The 26,174-nt window shown below is 36.9% G+C and overlaps 1 protein-coding gene across 10 annotated transcripts in view; it reads left to right on the top strand.

Annotated features, from left to right (window-relative positions):
• Positions 1 to 26,174, top strand: part of ADGRL2 (adhesion G protein-coupled receptor L2) — a 389,339-nt gene that overhangs the window by 240,707 nt on the left and 122,458 nt on the right. For 9 of the 10 annotated variants that reach the window (XM_090146448.1, XM_090146453.1, XM_090146451.1 and 6 more), the window contains one exon: positions 23,802 to 23,974. In XM_090146448.1, coding sequence (XP_090002574.1) covers positions 23,902 to 23,974 — 73 coding nt within the window. In that variant the 5' untranslated portion in view covers positions 23,802 to 23,901. Of the gene's footprint in view, positions 1 to 3,233; positions 4,349 to 23,801; positions 23,975 to 26,174 lie in introns of those variants that run through there. The other variant, XM_090146450.1, reaches the window with a different exon arrangement.

The raw sequence follows: 26,174 nt of genomic DNA, 5'->3' as shown, positions 1-26,174 counted from the left end.
TGTCTAACTTGTTGTTCTTTTAACAGACAAATGTAAATACCTTAGCAGACATTTCAGAGTGAAAGGCAAGAGATAAAATGTAATTACTTTTCGGAGTGGCCCTGACTATGCTCGTGTTCTTGTCTGTAATACAAGAAAAATCTTTGCTCATCACCTCAGAATATGAAAGCCATTGTTACCCCTGAATATAAAAATATTTTCTGATTTTTAATGTTGACCTCAGTATTTATCTTCAGCTCTTCTGTGTAAGCTGGAATCCTTATAGCCGTAAATTGTAGTCGCTGTTATCCAACCGAGCATTTAATAGAGCACCTAATGGACTCTGCTCCTGTATTTTTCTTGAATGCATAACATCTTGCTTCATTCAGTCACCAAAACCAACTTTGCTACAAGGACAGGCAACACGACAAGTTAGAATCAATGGACCGTTTGTATGTCACAAAGTCAGTTTACTGGAATTTCAGAGGAAACTGGTTGAAAAGAGAGGACAAATGTCACTTTGAATAGAGATGTTTAAATCAGACTTCTGCCTTAGGGTAAAATTTAGGTCTGTTGTAGCCTAGATGTAATGTCTCCCTCTACAGAGCACAGCATTAATCATGGCTTGACAAGTGATCATGGGCTGAGAAAAATAGGGCCTGTCTTGGTTCTGTGGGTTTTTGTGTGTGTTTTTTCTTTTTTTTTTTTTTTTTTTTTTACCCCTTAATCTCTTAGGAGCACATTATAAGCACTAACATTTACACAGAAAGATTTAAGTATTGGTGCCTGTATTTCAGTCATGAGAAGAGCTGGCTTCAGAGGAGATCCACTTAGAGCTATTGAGAAGCTGCTTAGGTTTCTTAGGTAGATTCAGTATCAAGAATATTTTCCTTCCATATGCAGCATGCATCCTTCCATATGCAGTAACGCAGCATTTTTTCTCATAGCAGATTCATTTTGTCATACAAATACCGTAGAGTTTAGTCCTGTGATCTGTGAAACTCCTCCGAAGCAACTGTTGTTATTGCTGCTGTGTAAGCATTGTCCTGTGCTGTTTGCTGTGTAAGAGAGGTGCTCCCTTTTTCCTGAAGTGCCAATATGGGGTAACAGTGGATCAGTTTTAATGTAAACTGACTGACTTGATGCTGATAAGTGTGTGTGAGTTTTTTTATACTGTTTATATTTTAGCAATACATCACTTGGCCACCACAAGCTATAAATGCTTGAATGAGGTAAGAGGAGCAAAGGTTGCTATTTAAGATCCTGAGTTTTGATGCTGTACAGATGGAAGTGAGTTTAATATGTTAATTCTTATGTTAGGGAGGCCTTGATGCACAGATTAAGTGTTGGGAGTGCTCATACCTTTTATGGTGAAGAAGATTGGTAATGAATTAACTCTGTGAATAAGCAAATTGTGGTATTTCTTAGGTGCCTTTGCTATTTTCTCTAGTGGAGACAGCATGTAGAGCAGCTTAGCATTCCATATGCATGCCTTCCAGAGAGGTGTACCTTTATAATGTACAATTAGATTTGTATCCGTGACTGTTGAAAAATAAAGATAATGAAGTAGGACCAAAACAAATCATCACTGGAGAACTGTGCTTTTAAAAATTATACTCTGTTTATGCACTTGCCTCTGGATGTGATAAAATCCGAAATCTCATTTCGAGGAGGAAGCTGCTTTCCTTTTTTCCCTCCGTTGGTATTTTTGTATCAGTCAACACCTCAAACCAATTACTGCTCTAGATGACAGAATAATCTAACACCGATTACTGTAAAAATTGTTTCTGGCAACTGGGGAGGGGATGACCAACCTTGTTCCTGATAGCGATGCTTTCCTTGTTGCTGATAGGATCCGGTGTGAATAGGGAGGCTGGCTCTGGAATCAGTGCTGTGGTAGTGTGAGGGGTCACATGCAGAAGGAGACTGGAGTTCACTTTTCTCTGTTTTTTCTTACCGTATCATATCTGTTGCTTTTTCAGTGTAGCACTCACTCAGTATAGGGAACAGTGTTCAAAATTATTCCTGAGCAATAGGTACCATCGGCTTTAAATAAAGCAATGTTTTAAAGAAGGATCCCCAACAAGAAGTTTTGCTGTTGATGTTACATTTCTCTGACAAATCTACAAACCCTGTTTTTATGGTAGGCATAATTCTTTTCGTCTGGTCCAGACGTCCCTGTGTTCAGTCTTTGAAGTTTAATTTAGACTTTTTCCTATGCAAAGTGACTAAATTGGAAAATTCTTTCACAGAATAAGTAATGATACATCTTCCCTTTGAACAGCATGCATTTTATCCAGAAGACCAATCCATAAGTATTTTCCTGGTAAATCTGACATTTAAATATTGAAGGGAGAGAGGTGTCTCGGTGGCTGTGATGCGCCTCGGTGCCGCAGGTACCGCTCCCGGCAGCGGGTCCTTGCCTGCAAAGCACTGCAGGGTGCAGGAGGGAGAGAGAAGGAGGCTCCCCAGCCTGCATGGGAGGGGGCAGCTGGGGCTGGGAGCCATGTGAAAGGCACTTGAATGCTGACATTATTTGAAAATGAGAATAAATCCTTTTGCCCTTCTGGCAATCGCACCCTGTGCTGGAATAGAGTATCATCTCTCCCAAATGTTGGATTTTTTCCTGCTTCCTCTCCTTCCTCATTCTTTTCCTCATTTGAGGAGGTGTATAATAGTATCTAATAATAAGTGGTTGTGGATCTAACTGCTAAAGGTGTTCTGGCAGCAAGGAAGAGCTCTGGATGCAGCCATCAGCATCTTGAGGTGAACGCCTCAAATCTGCCCTACATCTGTCCCTTGGAATGCCTGTAAACTTAATAGAATATCACGAGCCTACTTCTGTCTTTTTCTGCTGGATTTTTTATTTCTTTTTTTTTTTTTTTTTTTTTTTTTTAAAGCTCATACTGAAAGCTTTAAAGATTGTATTCTATTTTGAAGTTTATTTTTCCAGCAAAAATTCATGCAGGGCCTAATTTTTTATTTTATGAATATACTTGATGAATCTAATGGCATTACCTGTTGAAGGAAAGAAAGTGGGATTTGGCTTTATAAGAGAAACAAAAACTCCGGATACTTCCATTCTTTCCCTGTAAGCAGAGAAATGGACAGTGCCTCGTGTCTTCCCGGGTTTTTGATGGTATGTGGGTGCTAAAGGTTAGCAGGACAGAGACTTAATTTTGGTCTGCTTAATATTTATAGCTTTATTCATTGAAGCTTTTTCACATTTGTGTTGGTGGAATTTTTATCTGAAAAATTGTGTTATTAGGAAGAACAAACTTAAGATACTTTATGGTAAGATAATGCCTTTCATAAGAAAAGCAATTTTAATCCAATTGAGTGAAAATTACCTTGCTACTTCATTATTTGATATCAACTGCTAGAGACATTGTTGATTTTTGACATAAGCTTAACCATTCGGTTCAACTGATCTTTAAATTTGGATGGCATGTACATCTCATTGCACCCAACAGTGGCACTGGGTGTTGTCTCACAGCAGTAAATGCAGTGATGGTTTGGGTTTGGGGTAGACAGACGCATCAGATAGCACTGCTTTGTTTTCTTCTTTGGGGTGAGCTTTTGTTTCTGTTTGGTTCTAGATAAGCAGTACATCTTTTTATTCTTATGTTTTTTTTTCTTCCCTGAAAGGATTTAGATGACGGTAAAAGAAACATGTATGTTTCGATCCAGGGAAGACTAAACCTGAATGTTTAACTTCTTTGAGGGAAAAGAACAGGCACAGAGATGAGGAGGGAAGTGTTTTCTGTGTTAACTCTTTATGCCAGATAACAGTTAAGAAGGATTGCTGAGGGGATTCCTTTAAAATAGCCACTGAGTTTTTGGGTTCCTGTGCCAGCTGTTACCCACATTTTTTGCATATTTTTGCTAATTCTTCTTACTGCCTGCAGAGGGAGCTTGCATATGAGATAATCAGAGTAATCAGGGCATTCAGGGCTGAATTATTTCCAGTAAGTACAATTTCCTTCTGCTGTGCATGCTCTGCTATGCAGGGCAGAAAGACTCTGCAAGACAGCTTTTAGAAAGATTGTCCATCAGTAGCAGTAAATAACAATGGGAAAAAAAATAAAATCATTAGTAAGCAAGAGCTGGCATAAATGCTACCTTTTTTTTTGTTTTTTGAAGGAGTGCATTTATATTGAAGGTGTGAGAAGGAACGGAGTGAAACAATCCTCGCGTGTCGAGGTACAGGAGAACAGTTTTGGTGCTCTGTATGACGGGGAGCAGATTTCAGTTGCATAAACTGTCTTCTCTGATTCTGAAAATGTCATATCAGTATGAGAGAGACAACACAGTGCTAAGGGCTTCAGTTCCTCTTGAGCAGAGTAGTGTGCTAGCCAAAAAGCAATAGGTAAGTCTTTTCTATTTATGCAAGCAGTGTTGTGAATCATAATCAAGATGATTGCAGATGCAAAGCTAACTCTTAATTTTGCTTTTTCTGTATTATAAGAATGTGGATGATTCTATCCTGGTGCAATTGATCAATTTATGCAGTTCTGCTTAAGCAGGCAAACGGTGGAAGGGTTTGCTAGCTTAAGCTTTTAACAAAAATACAGACAAGAAAGAGCAAGGACTATCAGAACATAACTTTATTTGTAAATAGTAAAAAATCAGAAATGCTTTTAATTGTTACTTTTTAATCCAGCACAATGAATGAAATGTTCTAGTGTACTATAGGTTTTACAGTTTGTATTATAGTTACGTAGATGGTGAAAGCATATGATCCTTCAAAAAAGTTGAGACCTTTTTAATGAAGAAAACAATTCGTTTATACTACAATTTTGCTTTCCAAACAAAAGCATAATAGATGGAACTTAAATTTATTCTACACTATTTATCTCTGGGAAAATAGCGGCAATCGATTTATTTTAAAATATTCCAGTAAATTTGAAGATGATTTGCTGTGATACTTTTAGGAAATAAAGCAGTATGCATGCACGTTCCATAAAACAGACGCAGCATTCTGTAATATGCTCTCCTGTAATAAATCTCCCATGTAAATTGATATGAGAGTTGAATTTTTTTGTTGTTGTTTTGTTAAGCTTAAAGTTCTTATAGCTTAAACTAACATGTTCAGCCTCAGCGTCGTGGTCTTAGGGTTTTAATTTGGATTTTCTTTTTAAACACCAGGAAAGACTTACCATATCTAAAAGAGCAGCAACTCAGTGTCGATTTATTATTTATACTGGCTAATCCTTGCTAATGTGAAAAGTCAGCTTGTTATTGTAACACCAAATGGCCCTCTAAGTAGGGAAACAGTTAAGTAGATCTCCTGTAATAGGTTGTTGTCTAATAAAGAGATTTATGGTATTGGCAAGGGCTATTGTATAGGTATTACCCTCTCACAGCATGATCATGTATTATCTTAACAACTCAGTGCCACATTTATGTTGAGCATTTTCATAACAGAGTAAGAATATTAGCCACAGCAATTACACTCCAATAGGATTATAATGGTAAGACTTACAGAAAATGTATAAATGATGTCTTTCATAGAGATTTTGGTACGTACTGGGAGTTGAAAAGTTGCAACTTCGTTTTTGCATTTAAGGATACTGATGTATTTGCCACGATGAAGAAAGAGAGGTTTCTTAATTTGTAGTTTGCTGAGGAATTGTGGGGAGGCAGTGGCCATGATCTTTCCTTATACAGTATGTCTTTTCCTTTCCCTGTAAGGGAGGTAAGGGCATTTCAGAAATTTAGTTCAGTGGAAATTGCTGTACGATACAAAAATTGAGATGTGTATATATAACTCCAATTCTCCTGTAGGGATAATACAGCTGAGATTAAGATACATTCTTCTACAGCCTTGTGTTTGGAAGGTAGAACAATGATAATTTACTTGCTACACTGAAGAGCCTACTTGAATAAAGTCATATTCCTTCATTTTAGCAGTAATGTAACTCATTTTCTGTTCCATCAGGTCTGTTTTTTTTTTTTTTTTTTTTTTTTATGGTGATAAGTAACTTAGATACTTTAAAAAATGGCTACAAACAACAAAAATGACAATAATGTCATACTTCTAGTTTTCATGCAAGTGACATTCAAGCTGTTCCTTAATTCTTAAAAAAATTCCATCTGTTTAAAAAAAAAAAAGATGTTAATATTCACTCACTTTGCAGAAGCAACATGTAAGCCACATTTAATAAAACTAATTATGTTTTATCAATAAAAAAACACAGTGAATGACTGAACAAAATACATTAGATTGTGTTGGCATTTATGAATAACTGCGCTAAGCATAATAACAGTCAGAATGACTGAGGGTAGCTAAATTGCCATATATTTTAAGATGTTACCTTGAGACATTTCAGTAAATAATGAACGTATAAACAAACATACCTTTCTTCCTTAGTGTGCTGTAACAGAATTTAAGAAAATGTGTAGATGGCAATTATTGTTGTAAAGAACTTCCCAGTTTATGTTCTGCGTATTATATATGTCCATGAATAGTATTAGCTAAATTTGAGAAATGCATTTCCTAGATGTATGGGATTAATTCTATATATGGCACTTTATGTAGACAGATCTTGTGCTTATCTGTTTTAAATTGTTATTGATTACCAGAAAGAAGAGGTAAGATGCTCCTGTTTCTTTTGACAATAAATACTTTTTATCAGCGTGTTTTTAGAAGCGTTGCACACAGACTTAAGCATTTTCTGGTGGATTATTAGATAATAGTTGAGGATTAAAAATTGCATATTCAGCACTGAATATTCAAAAGTTGGTTATTTCTGTAACTGTTATAGCACTATATGACTTACATGTCTTCAGTAATTCATACATCTTGTATTCACACATCTAGAACAAAAAAAAATTTGTACAACTAACTTTTAGTGTTATATTCAGAACAAGAATTACGATCTGAAAAAAAACATTTTCAATTTTAGAAAAACTCCCGTAGGTTCTTCGATTGGCTTTACATCATTCATTCTGAGCTGTGGAAAACTATTGTATCTCTTGTCTGTAAGTAAAAAGCAAATGCATAAGGATGAATGTTACCTCCTGATGAACGTGGAGCTCCAACCCATTTAAGAGCATGAATTGTTGAGCTTGACTTGTAGATGCTAACTAGGAAGCAGATAGGAACAGAAGGAAGAAAAATGCATAAAAATTCAATAACAGGTAAAGCAATTTTTTTCCATGTTTTGATTGTTAGAATTCTTTATAATTTCTTAAAGTATTACAAATAAGATTTGTTTTATACATTTCTATTACTCTAAAATATTTTCTATTATTTTAGAGGGAAAAAATACATGGAGAATTCCTCTTGATTAAATTGTTATCCATGTGCTTCTTAAACCACTTACAGAGTGCATATATATAACTATAAGATAAAGACTATGCATTTTTCTTTCTGTACAAATCCCATAATGAATAGCTTCTTAAAATTAGAATTCTTCTGCTTGTGAGAAAATAAATCAAAGCACAAATCCACATTGCAGTCGTTTTACTTGTAGCATGAATTAAAAATGAAGCCACACTAAGTCATACTTATCTGCCCCTGGACAACTAACCCTGGAGAAAGGATAAATGTCTTTTTTTTTTTTTGTCTTTTTTATTATTATATATATCTTTTTGTCTGTTTGGAACAGCAGCGTTGTTATGACTAATAAAGCTTTTGTATTTGGCAAATTGAATACAAGTAATCAGTAGTGTTTGGCTCATGACTGAAAAATCTGCCGAACAGAGTGCAGAAAGGCAGTCTAACATTTAAAATATACCTGTGAATGAAATTGATCTTTATGCTTCTGTCACTTGCACGCAATTCCTGTATCATCATCACTTCTAGTGATATGATTTCTGGTGATCATGATATTTACATCAGTATTTGAACAGTAGCAGGATTAGAAAGTACTGTTTTCAGCCTGCTTGTTCAGCCGCTTAGTTTTTTGTTTTCTTTTTTTTTTTTTCTCATTATTATTACCATCTAGGGAATATAGTGACTTAGAGTGAAATCAGCTTTTGTTACCTATCTATTTAATGGTCATTTTAAAGTTTGGTATATTTCAATTATATTCAGCTTTATTCTTTATCCAGCCTTGATTTTTGTATACATTATCTTGCCAAGAGTCTAAAACCAGTAAATTTCTTACTGCTTGTTTATTTTTACAGGAACACTGAATGAAATGAAAAAGAGTACCTTTACCCGAAAGAACACTTATTTGTTGTAGTTTTATGTATTTAAGTGTTTACTGAAATTCCTGTGAGTTAATTGAAGGAAAGTCAAGTTAATGAAAGATCAGCTAGGAGCCAACATAATATTTATACTTATTTCTAAGATATTTATGTCATAACCAATGCACCAAATAAAGCTATGGTATTAACATTATTAAAACTCATCTGTAGGGATTTTATGAAAAATACAAAGTACACTGGAAAAAATTGTTGTTTCTTCAGTGCTGTGTTTAAGCAGTTTTTTCAGGTATTTTCATGACTTCCGCACAATCGAGAGATACAATTAATGTCTCCAGAATTACTTTCTTTCAGCCATTACCATGGTTTAGGCGTTGTTCAAAGTACTACATGCTGCCAAAACAAATTTTAAAATGTAGAAAATGCGTACACAGAAGTAGCTCCCCAGTGCTGAACTCCGAGATGTGTGGTTTCTTTGGTCGAGTCCGTTTGACCTTTGAACACAAGGTGTATTTTACTTTAAGTGTTAATAAATAATGGTGAGTACAACATGTTTTAATCTGAAAAAAAAAAAAAAAAAAACAGGCGCGCTATTTTTTTTTAATTGTAGACTGGTGATTGAGAGCTTTCTGATGACATTGCCTGATGTTTATCTCTTGTCACCTTGCGTGCAGTGGTGGTCCTGTCATGGCTGTCCCTCAGGTCTTTTTGGAAGTGTGACTCTTCCTGTGGTGCAGATCTGAATGCAGGGCCAGATGCTTTCAGTTGCTTTGTAGTAGAACAAAACTGCAGTCGGTGCTAATACAGCTAATCGTCAGGAACTGAAATAGCCCGTTGCCCCTCCCTTGCCTCCACAAAATTGTCGTGATACAAAATATCTGAGATGAAACGCCAAAGTCTTCTGTGAGCTGTCTTCGATGATGGTACTCAGAACCCAGGTTTGTCCTTTTTCTGTTATTCACAGTCAAAAAGTCAAAATCTCCATTTTAATGAAGACATTTCAAAGAACAGACAGGCTTAGAAAGACATTGTATATCTTTACATGCTCCTTCCTTTTAAACATGGAAGGAACCCTTAGGCTATAAATTAAAGAGAGTTTTATGTTTGGTAGCTGATCGCTGCCTGCCCAATAGAAAAGAATAGTTAAAGTTCTAAAAAAAAAAGTTGTAAATGGCTTGGTGGTTTCATGCTTTTCAGTTTGTGGTTATCTTATGTGCCCCTCATGTCATGTTTTTGTCAATATTTTCCTTTCACCTAAGAACTATAGCAAGTGGGAGGAAAAGTAAGTTGCTTGAAAGAATGTAATTATACCAGAGATGCATTTTCATGTGGGAACCTTTATACTGCCTTCATGTAAATGAAGTTTACTTTGGAAACCATAAGAGCTCTTCTGAGCAGAAGACTTTATCCCATGTTTCATGGGAAGCGCTAGTTTGCTTCACTCTCTTCCCAGAAACCACAGGTGCACGTGCGGCGGCTGGAGCAGATCAGTTCTGTGGTGCTGCGGATGGGTGGCGTGGGGACTCCCGAGTGATGGTCTTGGGTGACAGAGCGCAGGATTCTCTGCACTTTCAGTAATGTGCAGGAATTAGAGCCACCTAAGTGGATAATCCTATTTTAAGTTTTTTATTTTTTTCTTGGTAGGTTATTATGTTCTTTTCTTTTTTTTTTTTTTTTCCCTAAGTTGGTGTGTTTTCAGGCATGCTCACTGACATTCACTTTATCTGAATGCTTATTTCTGGAGACGAAACTACAGCACAACTGATTTAAAACCAGTAAATTCTCAAGCCATGCTGACAAACCTTTTGCATTACAGCATAGTGCTCAGCATCCAGTAGCACCCTGGTGTGATGCGCGCAGCAGTGCCGCAGCCTCTGCTGTTTGGGCTGTGGGGTTAGTCCTGCGGACTGTGGCTTCTGGGATCCACTTTTCTTCACCTGGGACAAGGAGAGACATAGATGGGTTTATTTCAAAGGCTGTGTGTTTCTAAGGTTTGTGTACAATTTTAAATATTTCTGTGATTTTTTTCTGTTCTTCAAAGTTAATCATCTCTTGAAATACTGTTTCCTAATCAATTTGAGTTATTGATGTTTTGGTCCTTAGTAGAAGGGCTCTGGTACTTTTCATCGCAGACGACCATTTTAATGAATTATACCTTAGTATCTGTAAGCGAATAGGGAAATGAAAAAAAAAAAATCATAATTACAGTTTACTGAATGGGGCTCAAAATGAAAAATGGCATATAGCCTTTTGTGTAGGCATGTGCACACGTAAGTGTGCATCCCCTTGTGTGCTTGTGGTGGCCTCTCTGGTAACATTTGGTGTGAGTGTTACCTTTCTCTGCGTAACATCTTTGAATTGTCATTCAGAGAGATAAGTGCCTTCTGCTATGGACTGGAGGACTTTTTTGGGTGGATCACAAAGCTCACAGCTGCAGTTAGCATGGCTTGCCTTAAGTTTGATCTTGTGCGTTGGGTTATAGGCAAGGTGGGGCTGTTGGCAATCCACTTGGAGGAGGTGGCATTATGTTCCGCACTCACATATCCTTTGCTTTGTGCACTGCTCTGAGTGCTCTGTGTTCACTGTCAGCTTGTGTCCTACCACTGTCAGTCTTCTTGCGCTCCTTCAGCCACTGCCACACCTTGTGCATCCCTTCTGCCGCCACCACAGGACCAGGACATTGGGATGTAGTGCCTCCCTCAGGTTTTCCCATCCACCTGCTCTCTGGCTTTCCTGCTGCCACCTGTGGTGGTGTTCCCAGGAGCTCTGCCTGCTTCCCTTTCTGCTTTTCTTCTCTTTTCCTCTTTATGTTACCCCACAGCGTGACTCTCACTGACTACTGGTGAGTAATCATTCATCCATGGTTACTGTCTGATGGGGATTTCCTCCTGGGCTGGATTTATAATCTGAGGCTGAAGTGCTTTCAATACATGAAGTTGGATAGTATTATTTCATGTTACAAAGTCAAACTATTTAAATGTGTAGAGTGCCACTTAGATTGGTTTGCCTTACTGAGTAGCTATGGCTGGTGTGGATTAGTAAGGGTGAAGATTTTGAACAATGAGGTATCTTTGGGCAAGGTGTGAAATACAGTGATCCTTAGGTATTGCTAAGTATTGCTTGGTGAATGAGCTGGTAAAAAGGCTCGTGTTTTCTGACTGGAGATAGCAGTTCTTCGGTTTACCTCCTGTCTGTTGTGTTGTCAGCCTCCCTATCGCTATTGATGTGGTAGCTGAAGGCTTAAAAATGTATTTGTGAAAGCAAGAATTTGTTGCATTTCAAAGAAATTGCTATTTTTCTTATAAATAGAAGATCAGACCTAAAGGTTAGACAATCTTCAAAGTGGCGGTAAAAATATGTTTAAGACCCCATTCTGTTCTCTGCTATCACAAGACAAGATGACTTGTAAATTGCCTTGCATGAAAGTGAGTTTGATTTAAGGTATTAATAAAATCTAAATTTGTGCATTCTTGCTGTGGGGACTGAAGATTTTAATTTAGTGAAATGCCAGAACAGGTTTCTTTGTGCTCAGTTTGATGAGTGTTATGTGAGAACTCCATCTTACTAAATTAGGGCAGACATCTATATTACACTGTTTACAAACTGCTATGATTAAAACCTGTTAAATTTCATATTTAATATTCAGTCATTTTGAGCAGAAACGTCGTCTAGATTTTGCCTTAGCACTGGTTCTTGTGTTAAAACAGATGTAATGGCAAAAGCTAATCTGAGTAGTAGCGAGAAGCCTGGCATGAGGCAGGGAGGGCATGTATGGTGACGGCCTGAATGAGAACCTGGTGCCACCATTGTCTTTACTATGCTAAACGGAAAGGGTATGAATTTGTCACTTTAATGTAGAGCTGTGTTTTTACAGGCAGCAAGAAGTAATTTAAACATTATTTTTATTTTAAAATGCTAACTAAAGTCAAGTGTCTTTATGAAGACTTCGTGGTGCTGAAGCATTTGGGCTCTTAATTCCCATGCACTGCTTCCAGTGACAGGGATTCCTGTTCTTGAAATGAGTGTGGGAATTGTAGGTGCAGGCTTCAACATAAAGAAACCATTGGTCCAAAGAATAAATAAATACTAAATGTACTTACATTTTGTAAGTACACTTTTCCATCAAACCCTAAATTCTAAATTCAGCCCTGGTTGCAGACACTTTAAAACCTGATAGCATCAGAAGGTCCTGAATGATAGTTGTGAAGCATAGGCATTGCTGCTATTTTTAGTATCTTACTACTTCGATTTTCTTCATCTCTCTCTCTTAACATGTCAAATAAGAATGTAGGAGATGTCAGGAGAATATGATAATAATTATTTTTTAAAGCAATATTTTGACTTAAAAATAATGTTAAAACAATCATGTTTGAACAATTCATAATGCAAGCATCTGGGGAGATTCGTTGCTAATTAAAAAGAAAAGCAAATTAAATATATTCTGCATACTTGTTTGATCCAGTTTGCTGCTCTCTTATATCTCTAGGTACTTCGATACAAATTTCATTTTGAATGAAAGAAGGAAATGAGCTTGCTGATACTGCCCCATATGTGTCCATGCAAGAGGTGATCTTGACAAAGTTATTTTAAGTGTTATAATCTCAATTATTGCAAATTTGGTTATTGATTCTTTTCAATTATAAAAAAAAAAACAGTAAAAATGTAGGGCTTACAAAGTGTTCTGGAAATAACCCCTCTATAACCCCTCCTTTCTTTCTTTCTTCCATTCTTTTTTATTTTTTTTATGGCATTTTGAAAATTGCCAATACTCTCAAATGATAATACCAGCTGGAGTATGACTGTCTCATTCAGGGTGTAGTAGAGTGATTGGCAGGCTCTGCTATTCAGCTGTCCACAGCTGAGCTGCAGGGGTTGAGAGGCACTGGCAGGGCTGCATGTAAAAGTTTCTGCTGTGTTTGCCAACTGTGCTCTTGGCTCCAGCTGACATTACGCAGCTCTCGGTTCCAAAGCATGCTCGTTTGCCAAATTCTACCTAAAAAATTATTCTGAAATTCCTAATTAAATAAAACCTTTGATGTTTATTTTATGTCTTAGAAAGGCATGCCTTCTTTCACAGTAGATTTCTGCTTTGGTGGAAATACAAATGAAAATTAAAAAAGCCCAATGTGGATTAAAAAGCTATAACTGGTATTAGCAAAGAAATTGACTCTTGGAAGTAGAGTGGGAGCTTCAGTTTCTTGAAGTATTTAAATTACGGGACTTTACCCCGTTCTTCCCTGCAATTCTTTGCATGCATATGTTTTTATATTTCGAATGTTGTGAAAATTGCTCTACTTTGAATGATAATTGCAGTCAGTATACAATTTGGTTGATTTTTTCCACTATATAGCAAGATAGCTACCTTACTGTTGCCACAAGCTAAAGTTATCAGTTGCATGATAAAGGTATAATTTATGCCAAACCAGTCTAGAAGCATTTTCAGAAGACTGATAACAACTGCTTTTATATATATTGCTATGTAAAATGCTTATTAATGTTAGCAGATGTTGCACTTTAATCCCCCAGAATGATTGTTTGGTAGCAGCAGGAGATTTATTAAGCTTGAGTTGTGTGAAATTGTGTGTGCATAAGCTGCTATTTAGATTGTAAAAATGCCATTGAAAACTGTTAAAAAGTTCTAACTGTAATTGGCAGAGAGGTATTAGCTGTTCTAAAAGAAGTATATGTGTATGGTTGGCCCTTGTGCTGTAACCCCTTTATCATTTATCTTCTTGTATTAATGTCACTGAATTATTAATTCATGAGCAGGGTTGGATAGGGTGAAGGCACTATTTAAATGTGTGGCACATGTATCCTTATCGCTGTAGACTTGAAAAGAGTCATTTTGTGTTATCTATAAAATGGAAAGGACATTTAAAATTTCATTTACAGTAATCCACTTCACTTCCCAGTAAAACACCTAGATTATTGCTACCGTAATATAATGTTCATATTCAAATTTTGTAATCTTTCCACTCTGTTCGCTTATAAATATTGTTGATAGACAAACATAGACTTTTTTTTTCTTTTTGGTTACACTAAGAGTTCATGAACTGGAGCAGAACATACAAAGAGCAAGATTTTATTAAAAAAAAAAAATAATTCTCTTTTCTAGTAAAAAAAAATATAGATAAAAACCATTAAGTGTTTGTAATCAGGAAAGGCTAAATAAGCTATCATTTAAAACCGTAACCTAACCCAATTAAAGAAAAAAAATATTTTTTTCAAAGTAGAGATGTCTGTCATGTTGAGCTAACGAGACCTGCATTATTTACAAGAAACTGTAAACGTGTGACAGAGTTCTTAGCCTGCTAGATAAAACCACGTAACGTTAGAGGGTTTCTGTTCATTTGATACTCTAACTTTACCAGTGACATGTAGAATATGAAATATATATTTTATATATTTATATTATACATATATATGTATACACAAATGTATTAAACGTGTAATGTTTTCTTTCACTCCACTGAACAATTTTCCATTCATTCTTTTATGAAATTATTTGAGTGAAAGTGACTGAGTGATCCTGTATCCTCAAACACTCTCTGTGGCTGTTACAACGGTGCTGGAGATGACCTACATTCCATTTTGTTTAATGATGAGAATATATCACTTCACAGTTCCCTTTTCACAGTGCATGGCCCAGACCTTCACTATTTCCAAAATACTTTTTTTTTTTTTTTTTTTTTTTTTTCCTTCACAGGGAAGTGGAAATACTACGTAAGATGCTAGGGAGGTGTACCAGTTTTAAAGAATGGTATGTGCAAGCAGTAAGAACTGTTCTGTCAAATTATCATTTAGAGTTCTTTTTGCTCGTAACTTCTCCAAGTTTAATCATTGTAGTTTTTCAGCTTAGCCTTTTTACAAAGGCAATTTAAAAGTTAACTAAAATAGCTTTGTATTTTCCCATTATGGTTCAAATAAATAAAAATGCCATGGTTTACCTCAATTCAGTGACTGGTATTCATCCAGCTGCCTTGCTTGGTGAAGAATAGTCATCTAAATGCTCATTGCTCATTAAATTGTACAATAAAATACTTTTAACTATAGTTCTACCATTAAGTAGCCTTGTAGAACCAGTAGCAGAGATGGGCTCTTCATTTATTTGCAGAATCAAGGACTTTTTGTTAAGATACTGAAGATTCAATGATTACCCACGCCCATTGCGTATGTTTCATGCAGTCTCAGTAACATGTGAGCAATAGTTAGGCAGAGCATATGTGTATTTGTGTGTAGATGCAAGGAAGCATTAGTGCTCTCCGCAGCACTGGCATATTTGACTTTTGAGTCATTATTTCTTTTCTTGATTTTGCTGTGTATATGTGTTAGAAAAGCTAATGATGAGTGAATGAAAAGAGAGCTGATTATTTCACAGGTTTTGAGATTTAAGCTTCCTGATTTTAAGTGCTACTGGTATAAAAAAATCTAGTATGCCTTCTGCCAGTATTTGCTTTATGCATGTGTAAGTTTTCCAAAGGGTTATGTAAGTTCAGAGACATTTCTACCTGTAAATCCTGCTTACCTGGAGAATTTCATATGTGTTTAGAAAGTAGTTGAAAAACCTTTCTTGGTTGATATTTCTTTCAAAGATGACATAGTTGAGCCATCTGCAATTTCTTTCCTTCTTCTATTGTCAACATTTCAGATTTTGATAATGCTATGGCTCATGACTGTGATTTGGAGATAATTGTACGCAGCACTTCGCAGATTTCTCTGCCACCTTTTAATGACTAAATGGTTTGTCACATACATGAGAGATAAGGCATTATGAAGTGTTTGTTGTTGGCTTTTTTTGGAACTAATATGTAGACTTCTGGAGCTTTTGACTGTCAGGCTGCTGATTTGGAAATAAATAAATAAATAAAAAGGCAAACAATCCAAACTGATTAACATATCACACAAAACACAAACAAAGCTAGTGATATGTTAAGAAAGGGTTATTTGAAAGGAGAACAGTTCTCAAGTACAGCGTGCTTTAAAACTTAATTATAAGTATGTATCATTGAAATAGTCTTACAACAAATGCACTATTGTGATGCTACAGTAAAGGCTAATACTTGAGAAAATGATGAAAGAAAAGGTATTTGAAAGTATTTGAAAGTACATTTCTCCAATACTGTCTGTATTTAGCCAGAGGCTTTTTCACATTTCTTTGCAAACTCGTCTGATATATTTTATCCTGCATTACCTCATTGCTCCCAAGAAATCCTTTTTGGTAATATTGATAACCTAATATGTGACAGATTTTGGTCATTATTATTTCATTTAGTGGTCATACATATAGACCAAGAGGGAATCTGAATATTGATTCACTGAATGGCAAGTAACAGTGATTTATGAGTCACGGATTCAGTGCAGTGAGCCAAACACAGCGGAGATTACATCTTATGTGCCACCATTGATTTTGTTTCATATTTCGCTGCACAGTGATTAGGCTGGGGTCTCACAGATGTTGACATTGGAACCACATTCCTCTGTAAGCATAAAATATACCGCAAATTACACCTACTGCACTGTGTACATATTTGTCTACCACCTGCTTCTGATTTTGAAAAAATGATAAATATTTTTTACTTCTGAATGAGTTGGTATTTTTATGGTGACATCAAAAGATTTTGACAGAATTTTTAAAAGTAATCAAAAGGGACTTTGCTGTCCACACACTTCTTTTCAGAACTTGAACAGTATTTATATTGAATACAGATTGTATATACTGATCTTAAGTTCCACTGATAGAAAATAGGGTGCTTTAAAATGGATGCTATTGCAGGCCTTTATTAATCGTGATGATATTCTTTGGTGTATACGCAGAAATGCAGTCATTTCAGGGAGTTGGTGCTCCCAAATAGAGATTTGCAGATATGGGCACATGACAAAAACCAGCTACCGTGTACTGGAGCTGAACAACTCTTTTAGCCTGAGTTAAAATTCCATGTTCTTGTCCACATGAGACCACAGCTTGATTTTGGAAGTTAGTAAACCAAGAGCATGTTACTCATGGCAATTTGAGAATCTAATGAGCGTGTTCCACCTCCACGTCAGCTGTACAAAGTGTATCTGAGCCCCGTTCTCTGCTGGTGCCCAGCAATGGAAGGTTGGAAGTCAGATGAGGCCCCCTGCCACCCCAGCACTTGACCACACAAGCCTGAGGTCTGTTGGGACCTGTCAGACTGCTGCCCCGACTTGCTTCCACATTGGTTTGCTTTGTCAGTCTGCTTCTACTTCAGACAAGCTCTCTGCTGTGAAAAATGCTGGATAGGGCTGGGGAAGAGATCAGCTAAGTAGCATAACAGCTTTAAGAAATACAGGCCTTTGCAAAGCCTTGTCAAGGCTGTCAGCAAACAGTTTACTGTCTTACAAGAGTGTGGTGTCTTTGGTTGATATTAGCGCAGTGATTTTTTTCATGAGAAAGGAATGATATCTTTTAATATAAATAGATTATTTTGAGGATCTCTCTTTTGTGAGTAGTTTGAAAAGCCTTTGAATTTTCTTCAGCTGTTACGATTACTGCTTTCAGATTGTCATAGGGTTCTCTGTGTGTTTTTTATAGCTATTCATTATTTTCTTGTTTATTTTTGATGTTCATAAAGTCTGTACTACGCAGGTTTGAAAATGAGAGCTATTTGTTTTACAGTTTAATGAAGAGAAGGGCAAACAGCCTCAGACTGTGCCTCTGGTGTCCAAAGTGATCAGCATATTTAACATGCTCAGCGTGACACTCAGATATTACAGCTGATAAGGGTTGTAATTGACTTACAGCATCTCTTTCCCTCCCCCGCTCTTTGGATACTGGGGATTTATCTCGGAGACCCCAGGAAGATCTCATGACACAGAGGGCAGCAGTGTTAAAAAAGGTTTTACCTTAGCTGTTTGAGCTGACATGGTACTGCTCAATCAGACCACCTCAATTCAAATGAAATACAGGAAATTTGTAATGAGGATTGAGTGACACCCCTACCCCCCTCCTATTCAGGAGCATTTAGCAAAGGCAAAAAGAGAAATTGAGTCTTGGCAAAAGGAGAATGCCTGAAGCCAAAACCAGCCATTCTTATTAGTGCTAGCAAAGGTTTACTTTGCTGGCTTATTGAATGAAAACTCCCTAGAGTGTCCAAGCTTTATCCTGTGTTAACAAGACGGGGCAAAGCAGCCTTGTTCAGAATGGAGCTTCGGTAGCATGTCTGTGAAGCACAAGAGTGAGTCCAAGCTGGGCTGAATGAGAAAAATCTTCATCTCTTCCTCTTAAATCCTATTTATTTTCTCTGTGAATGAATGAGTAAGACCACTGAGCTGCAGGGTACTGATGGACTGAATTCTTGTGTTGCACTGTAAAGTCACGTCAGTGCACTGTTTAGCGTCCAGTCTTGCATAGGTAGGTCTCGTGTTTTGGATAATCTGCTGTTCTCATTAGCTGGTAACCCAGAATTGGTGTGGGTGGGCATTTCTGTGTTCATTCTGAGTTTAGGGTACATCTGTTTATTGCACACTATTTCAGGCTTTCCTCCACTGTGGAGATGTCACTTCAGAGCACAAGGCAGCTGAATGCGTAGAAATTACTCTTTTTGTTTTAAGATTGGATGACCTTGGGCAAGTCTTGTTCATTACTGTGCTGTTCCCTGATACATATTCCTTCCATGCAGCTTGGAAAGTCTTGTTTTGGGTTAAAAATCCAGTGTTCAAAATGTTAATTAACGGGGGCTGTTGAATACAGAGTGGAAGATAAGGCTCTGGTACATTTTTAGCATTGAATTGCTTTTAATGGAAAATAAGTGTTAATTAATGGCAGATTTAGCCTTTCCTTTCTTCTCTCAATATGTGACTTGTTTAATTGGAACTGATCAGGTATTGATTCTTTATCATAGCTGCTACAAATACGCTAACTAAAGCAGTGTGGGGTCTTGCTTGACTTCACTGTTTTGTTTTTCCAAGATTTCAAAGTTTTGAAAATGTTATGCAATCATCTGGTACTTTAGCACTAATGTAAAAGTTATTCAAAAGTTGACTTACATTAATAACCTTATTGAGAATTTGGGAGTAACTAATTTTATTTATCTGTAAGTATGCTAAATGTAACAAACTAGACCTAGTTCTCATAAGTGCTTATAATACTATGTATCTTGGATCATAGTCTCACTCTAGTATTTTACTAGTGTAGCTTAAAAGCTTTTACTAATCGCACTGCACTAATTGAATTCTCATGTTACAGACTACAAGTTTAACTTTTTTTAATTGGGAAGGCACATGGACACATGATTTCTCAGGAGACAGTGCAGTTTATTATAATGTGTGAATATATATTTACTCACATATGCCTTTTCTTCCCTCTCCTTTCCACTGCAGAGTGTCTCAGATATATTACAGAATTACTTTGTTTCATAAACTGGGTTATGAAAGGCGGTGGGAGTGCTGCATATGTGGCAAGGTAGGTCATACAGGATTTATAAGGAGCACTGCCTGGTCTGTGCTCAGCATGTATGAGTTGTATGGCCGTAGCTGCCGTTCCTTACTTCGCTGTGCACCGTTGTCAGTAAAGCTAGTGTAATTCTTATTTGTGTAATAGAGACATTAGAGCTTAACTAAGATTGCAAGCACTTCGCAGTTTCTAAGGCTGTTTGGAAAATTAAACGCTACGTTGTGAAATACATCCCTGTTAGTCTGAAAGACTTTTAGCTAGAGGAAAACATACTTGCTTAGCTGGAGACATCTCTGCAGTCCTGTTTGGCTTAATTGCCTTAAAAACTTGGAACTGAAGGGGAAAGGCAGCTCTTGAGCATGCTGTGTCAGTTGTCCGGAAGCTCTTAAAAGACCCTTTTTTTTTTTTGGCTTTTGAAAATAAAATCTTGGGAAGGTTAAACAGAGTAGAGTTGGGAAGCGGCAGTCCTTTAGAGGTCTTTCTCTTCTAAGATGAAAGTATTTCAAGGAGTATGCTTGGAGCAGCTTTCTCTTATCTCTGGGGTGCTCTTGAGAGCAAGCTTGTGGGGAGGGAGCTGGCTGGCAGTGGCACGTATTCTGCAACACTGTTTTGTCTGTAAGAAGTTTCAGAAGTATTGAGGAACAAGGCAGCAAGGCAAGGTGGTAGGATGTTGGGGACTTGGAGCGTGGCTTACGGATACAGTATTAAGAGATGCCCAGTACCTTTGCAGTGTGCAGGTCTGAACATCAATTCTACCATTACTGATCCAGCCTCCTTTAACAGCACATATGCAAAGGAACTTAACAAAGTGAGCCTTTCTGTTAGCAGCAGTCTTCTTTTTGTTTTCCGGTGAGAGACCACAGCATGGCCCAGTGGTAGGGATTTAAGTTACAACTGAAATTTTCTGGGCAGCTTTTATTGCTCTCTGAAATTCAAGCAACCTTTTCCTCTAGGGAGTCTCTCTCTGCTCCACCCACAAGCCTAAGCGGTCAGTGATCCAGAGAAAAGGTTTATTAAGGTCTGAGGGGAAATAAGTTATTTGTGCAGGATAGCCACTTGCCATTGTCTACTTCTTCTGTTTACAAAGAAGTAACTTAATATGGCTTTTCCTGGTCCTGCTTGTTTGGTTTGGGATTTGTTGTTGTTGTTAGGTTCCACTGACAGTCTCTGTATCTCTGACAGATGCATAGTCAGGAAGACACGAGTGACGGCAGCGTCTGGAGTCAAAGTGGGCTTTGGCTCCAGCTCATGTCTGGGTACCTTTTTCAGGGTTAGTCTTTGCTGTGTTGATAAATAGCTGGTCCAGGATGGTAGCAGTGCACATTTGTTTGAAGCACAGAGAGCTTCTCAAGTAGATAGGTTGCATTAAAAAATGTTCACTGGGAAGTTGTTAATTTTTAGTAAGAAAAAGCAAAACTAAAACCCGTTGCCTCTGCTTTAAAACATTGACAAATTTATTTTTGCTTTTATAGAAAAACGTGTCATTGGTTACAGGTAGGTTAGTTTATTTTGAATTCTTTTTGTAGCAGCATGCTGAGTTGAATGTTATGTCTGTATGCTACGGCAATCTAGAGAGAACAATACATTGCACAAAGTACACACATTTGTCCTAAAAATAATTTGCATTTATTCCTAGTTGAATAGTTTTTGCTGATTTTGGTACGACAAAAACATCAGTATGCTTTCAAAAACATTTCTTATTAGAATAGTTAAAGTTAGTCAGTTTACAAGGTCAGAAGAAACAAATAACAAAACAAAAAAGCTAGTCTTTGCCGTGAATTTTGCAGCTGTTTCCTGGGAAGGTGTTAGATGGCTCTGGTGCTGCTCTGATTTTTGCTTTTGTTTTTAACACAATGCTCCCATACTCCTCCCAGATATAGAAACCTCAAGATGCAATGAGATGAAGGATGCTGAAGTACAGGTATGTCACTATCCACTTGAAGGTGAAAGAAGATATCTCAGTATCTGGGAATGCAGCTGTATGTTGTGGAAATTATGCTAAAAATGGAGTCTCAGGAAGTCAAAATCTTCTGGTCAGCCTGGGAGCAATCAGGAGACTGGCAATTTCAGATACAGCCACTATTGTTCCTCATCTATTCTCTTGGATTATTCTGATTGCTTACTGAATTTATACTGATTAGTCTGTAGCATCTGTGAAGTAGTTCTGTGATTTTTTCTTTTGAGTGCTACAGGTTAAAAAATAATATGGTTGTTCCCAAGCTATCTTCAGGCATGTTGGGTTTGCTTGTTTTTATTGTTGTTGTTGTAATTTCTGCTGAATGCAGTGCATCCTTTGCAGATTTTTAGATGCGTATTTTTTTCAGTTGCAGAATGCTCTCAGTCCAATGAGGAAGGTCTAGAGATACAATATGAGTCTCTTCATGACTGCTTCTAATTATCCTTTAGTAGCTGGTGTCTCACCCTCTGAGTTGAGGGTGCAGCTTTTATCTGCAGACACATGGGACTGTGCCAAGAAGAACCCTCTGACTGGCCTGCCCTGACATACCTGCTTGCTGTTGCATGCTGTTTGTTCAGATATGTGTGGGTAAAAGCACCTGTGATTGAGAAGCACTTGCTTGTATTTGGAAATTGGAAAAAGGGTTTGTTTGTATGTGTAAATGAACATAGATCAGTTGCCCTCAGATGTCAGTTCCCTTTTATTTTCCTGTGTGTGAAATCACAAGCGTGCTCGTGCACTGCAAGAGGGATGCCTGCACTGAGCGCCAACACTCCTCTCACATAGGAGCCAAGCAAAAAAGCCTACTTTGCTGTTCAGTGATCTCCTCTTCTGTCGCCTTTGTTTACAGCCAGAGAAATTGTTCCATAATGTTTTTTTTTTTTTTTTAACTCATATTTCTGTCCTTGGGGAAAAAAGTGTCAGTCTTGTTGCTGTCTGTGTGCTCAGGGAACAAACTTATCCTTGATTAATAGTAAGATTGACTAATACAAAAGGAGTTAGACTTCTGAAAATGATCTGCATAGAATTTCTTTCCCTGGGATTGTGCGCTTCTCATCCTTTCCAATTCTTTTTGGCAAACGAGTGAATGTATTTTTAAAGCCATAAACACGTTCCAGTACTCATAAGACTCACAAGTGGCTCTTGGATCCTACCAGTTACATTTTCATAAGTGTTGGCACAGTCATTGCCGTCTGTTTATAAACTAATGTTAACTTCAGATATTGCAGAAATGTGTCCACACATGGAAGAGCAGTCCTGTTACCAGTCTTGGAGAGACCAAGCCAGCGTGGCACCAGATGCAGCTCTTTGGAGCTGTAATTGCAGCTACGTGCAGTCGTTCTCCGAGAGTCATTCTGTGTATTTGTATACAGAACCATTTTTGCACTTAAAAATAATTTATACTTTTATGCTGATTTTATCTATGTTCTGTGTAGCTTCCCACATTAACTATAGTAGTTGGAGCATAGCATCACCTTGGTAGTGCGATGGGGGTGAGGATGTACGTGGGTGCTCAGCTATAATTTTATTTTTCAAATGTGAGTGATAGTTTTAAGAATTCCTTCTTTGGACATAGTTCACAGGAGCAGTTTGTTTCATTCTTCTCAGAGACAAATCTTGTCAGAAGCTAATGATGAAGGTAGAGCATTGCTCATTGTTTCCTGTTCTCTGTAGATGCTTGTTGTATAAAGATCCACTAGACTGTAGTATCCCAACGATGCTTCCTAACTGAACCGCTTTTGTCAGCAGAGTTGCTGTTATTTGTTGAAGGATGTTTTGCATCGCAGCAGGGAGCACCGTAGGCGTGGCGGGCAGTCCTGCAGCGGTGCTGCTGCTGCACAGCTCAGCTGCTCCCTGTGTGCTGTGAATCACTGGGTGTACGGAGTTGCCCTGCACTTAATTTTATTGCTTTTCTTTGAGGTAGGAAAGTGCTGGTTTTGTCAGATTTGGAAGATAGGGAAAAGCTTCACCTAGACGTCTACAAATCCAATATATTACATTAAGAGTAAATAGTCTCTTTTTTCATGCGTCTAAGTGCATGTACATCAATAACATTCCTACTTTCAGCTTTAGCATGTATCATTATTTGGCATTCTGTTTAATGATGACTGACCTTCAGAGATTAGAGCCCACAAACCTGCCAAATTCTCTGCTACAGTACAGGTGTCATGCCAGTTTTTATTAACATTTCTGTCTTCATGTCAAGTAAAATTTGGTATTCCAAATTATTGGTGTTTCAGGTATTGATGAGCTTTCTTTTCTTTCTTTTTTTTTTTTTTTCCAAATCCTCTCCTCCAGATATGAAAATGAATAATGCAGACCACTGGTTTCGATGATGCTGGGCTTTTATGACTGGATTCATTAAGGAATACAAAGAAAATTCTTACAGGGATCAATAATGGTGTCTTCTGGTTGCAGAATGCAAAGTTTTTGGTTCCTGCTCATTATCAGCTTCCTGCAGTGTACTGAAGGTAAGCTTTAGTTTATTTTATGCCTGCGTTTGGAAATGAGGTGAATGGTCTGTACAATTAATTTTGGTTAGGTGACTTAATGCTTAAGAATTTCAAACTAAGAGTATATGTGTCAGTTGAATTTATAAGATTCAAATTATTCTCTTTTTTAAGAAAAAACTTTTTTGTTCTTGTTTTGATGCAATGTGGTATGCTTTAACAGTAAAGTTCAGGCAATTGAAGAGACAGTATTAATCTCCTTGGTTGGTAGATTCCTTATCTTTGAATTCATCTATTTGTCTTTCATTTTTCTGTTCTCATTGTGCCATTTATGAACAATGTATACTATTTTAAATGTGATATATAATAACTAAATAGTGCAGATGAAATACCTATTTTGCTTTTCTAATTTGGCTGGGTGGAAATAAAACAGCACTCACTTCATTAAGATCAGAGCTATGCATGTTTAATTTCAGGAAATAGTTCATACAGGAGTAGCATCTACTTAAAAAAATTTTTGCTTTAAAAAAAAATACTGCTATCAAATGTACTGTTTAAAATAGCTGTTCAATTAAGGAGATGAGGAAGAAAAAACCTTTTTAAAGAAAACTTCATAAACTCTATTTTATTTAATTAGTCTGTCTTCCCAGCTGTTCTTATAGCCCTCCCACTTAGTAATAGCCGGAGCAGCATGAATGAATGATCAGTGAAACCTGGTTTTTGAATTTCTAATGATGAATATTTGTAAGGAACTTGAGGCTATTTCTGGTTATAATCATTTTATTTTACTAGATTGCAGGTGAAAATTCTGATTTGGTAATAAAATAGTACTTCTGTGCCTTCTTACATTATTCAGTAATTGGTATATAAAATATAGGCTGCTTTGGTACATCTGTGGTGTGATCTCACCATCTTTTAAAGCAGACACATACAGACTGTTAAAATTCTTTGAATTTTAAGGCTGAATTTTTAGAGATGCTTCAGGAAAGCTGCTGAGCCTCCCCCTCTCTTTTCTCCCAAATCTGTATAAACACAAAAGATCTAGTCCCTAAAAATGGTAAAACTAAAGGTTAAAAGTATAAATATTGTATAAGGTCTTTCACATTTACTGTGTAATTTCATAGCATCTATTCCAGACTAAGACTTGGATCTTGACAGACAAGCATTGCTAAAATATATTGTTCTTATATATTTTTTTTAATGTTATTTTACAAAATAAAATGAACATAGCCAGGAGTACATATTAAGAGTCTTTCTGAAGGTTTCTGGAATGAAATCTAATTTCATTTAAATCGCTTCCACAGTCAGTTTCTCCTACTTCCCCTATTTCTTCTTAAGCATTGCTAGGATGCTATTAGAAAACTGCCTTCAAAAGGCATACTGCAGCTCTTGCATGATTTCCTTACTGATCGTACCTCTTGATTTGGTACCTGCTGTACTGCTTGCTCTCTTGATGTCTGCCAAGTCTGTGGTCTTGAGTAGAATCTCACTTCTGTAAGAAAAGTCCCAGCTGGAAGATACGTTACCTTTCAGCCTCTTCAGGCAGGTAGGGAAGATAAATGCGTATTGGGAGAATTATTACCTTTATGAAAGACTGGTTAGTTGGTAATGTGTGATAATTTTAAATGTACTTATGTAGCAAAAGTAGTTGCACTACTGTGCAGGAATTAGAGGTACTTATTTATACTTTAAAATGCTAAGGTTTTATCTGTTATTGTACCAGATTCAGGGAATTTACAGCAATTGCATTTTAGAAAGATTCACCAGACTACTTGCAGTTTAATACTGTGCGGTGGTTGAAAACTCATGAAAACAGAAAGGAAAAGGAGATTAACAATTTACTTACTCTGGTTTAGCAACAGCAGCAAACAGCATGCTGCGAGTAGCATTTTATCAGCTGAGTTTGGAAAGGAAAAAGTCAACTGAGAACTTCTGCAGATTGATTTTTTTTTTTTCTATTTGCAGAAAGCTAATTTTCATTGTCATCTGTAATATTTCAAGTTCATTTTGTTCTCTCCCTGTTTTTTCTTGCTTTTAGTAGCCAGTAGCAATCTTTTGATGCTTCAGTTGTGGATTTACTTTTTTAAAGTCTGTATGAGAGCTGCTTTTTCAGCTAAAAGAAACAGGGAAGGAAATTGGGAGCAGATAACAGAATCATACCAAATTAATTGTAAATTCTTAAAATAAATGAAATATTGTGGCTCTGTATACTGAAAATGAA

This window comes from Phasianus colchicus, chromosome 9 (genome assembly GCF_987193195.1).
Source record: "Phasianus colchicus chromosome 9, bPhaCol1.hap1.1, whole genome shotgun sequence".
Taxonomy (NCBI): domain Eukaryota; kingdom Metazoa; phylum Chordata; class Aves; order Galliformes; family Phasianidae; genus Phasianus; species Phasianus colchicus.
Note: the sequence above shows the minus strand (reverse complement) of the source record. Positions and strands in the feature narration are given on the sequence as shown.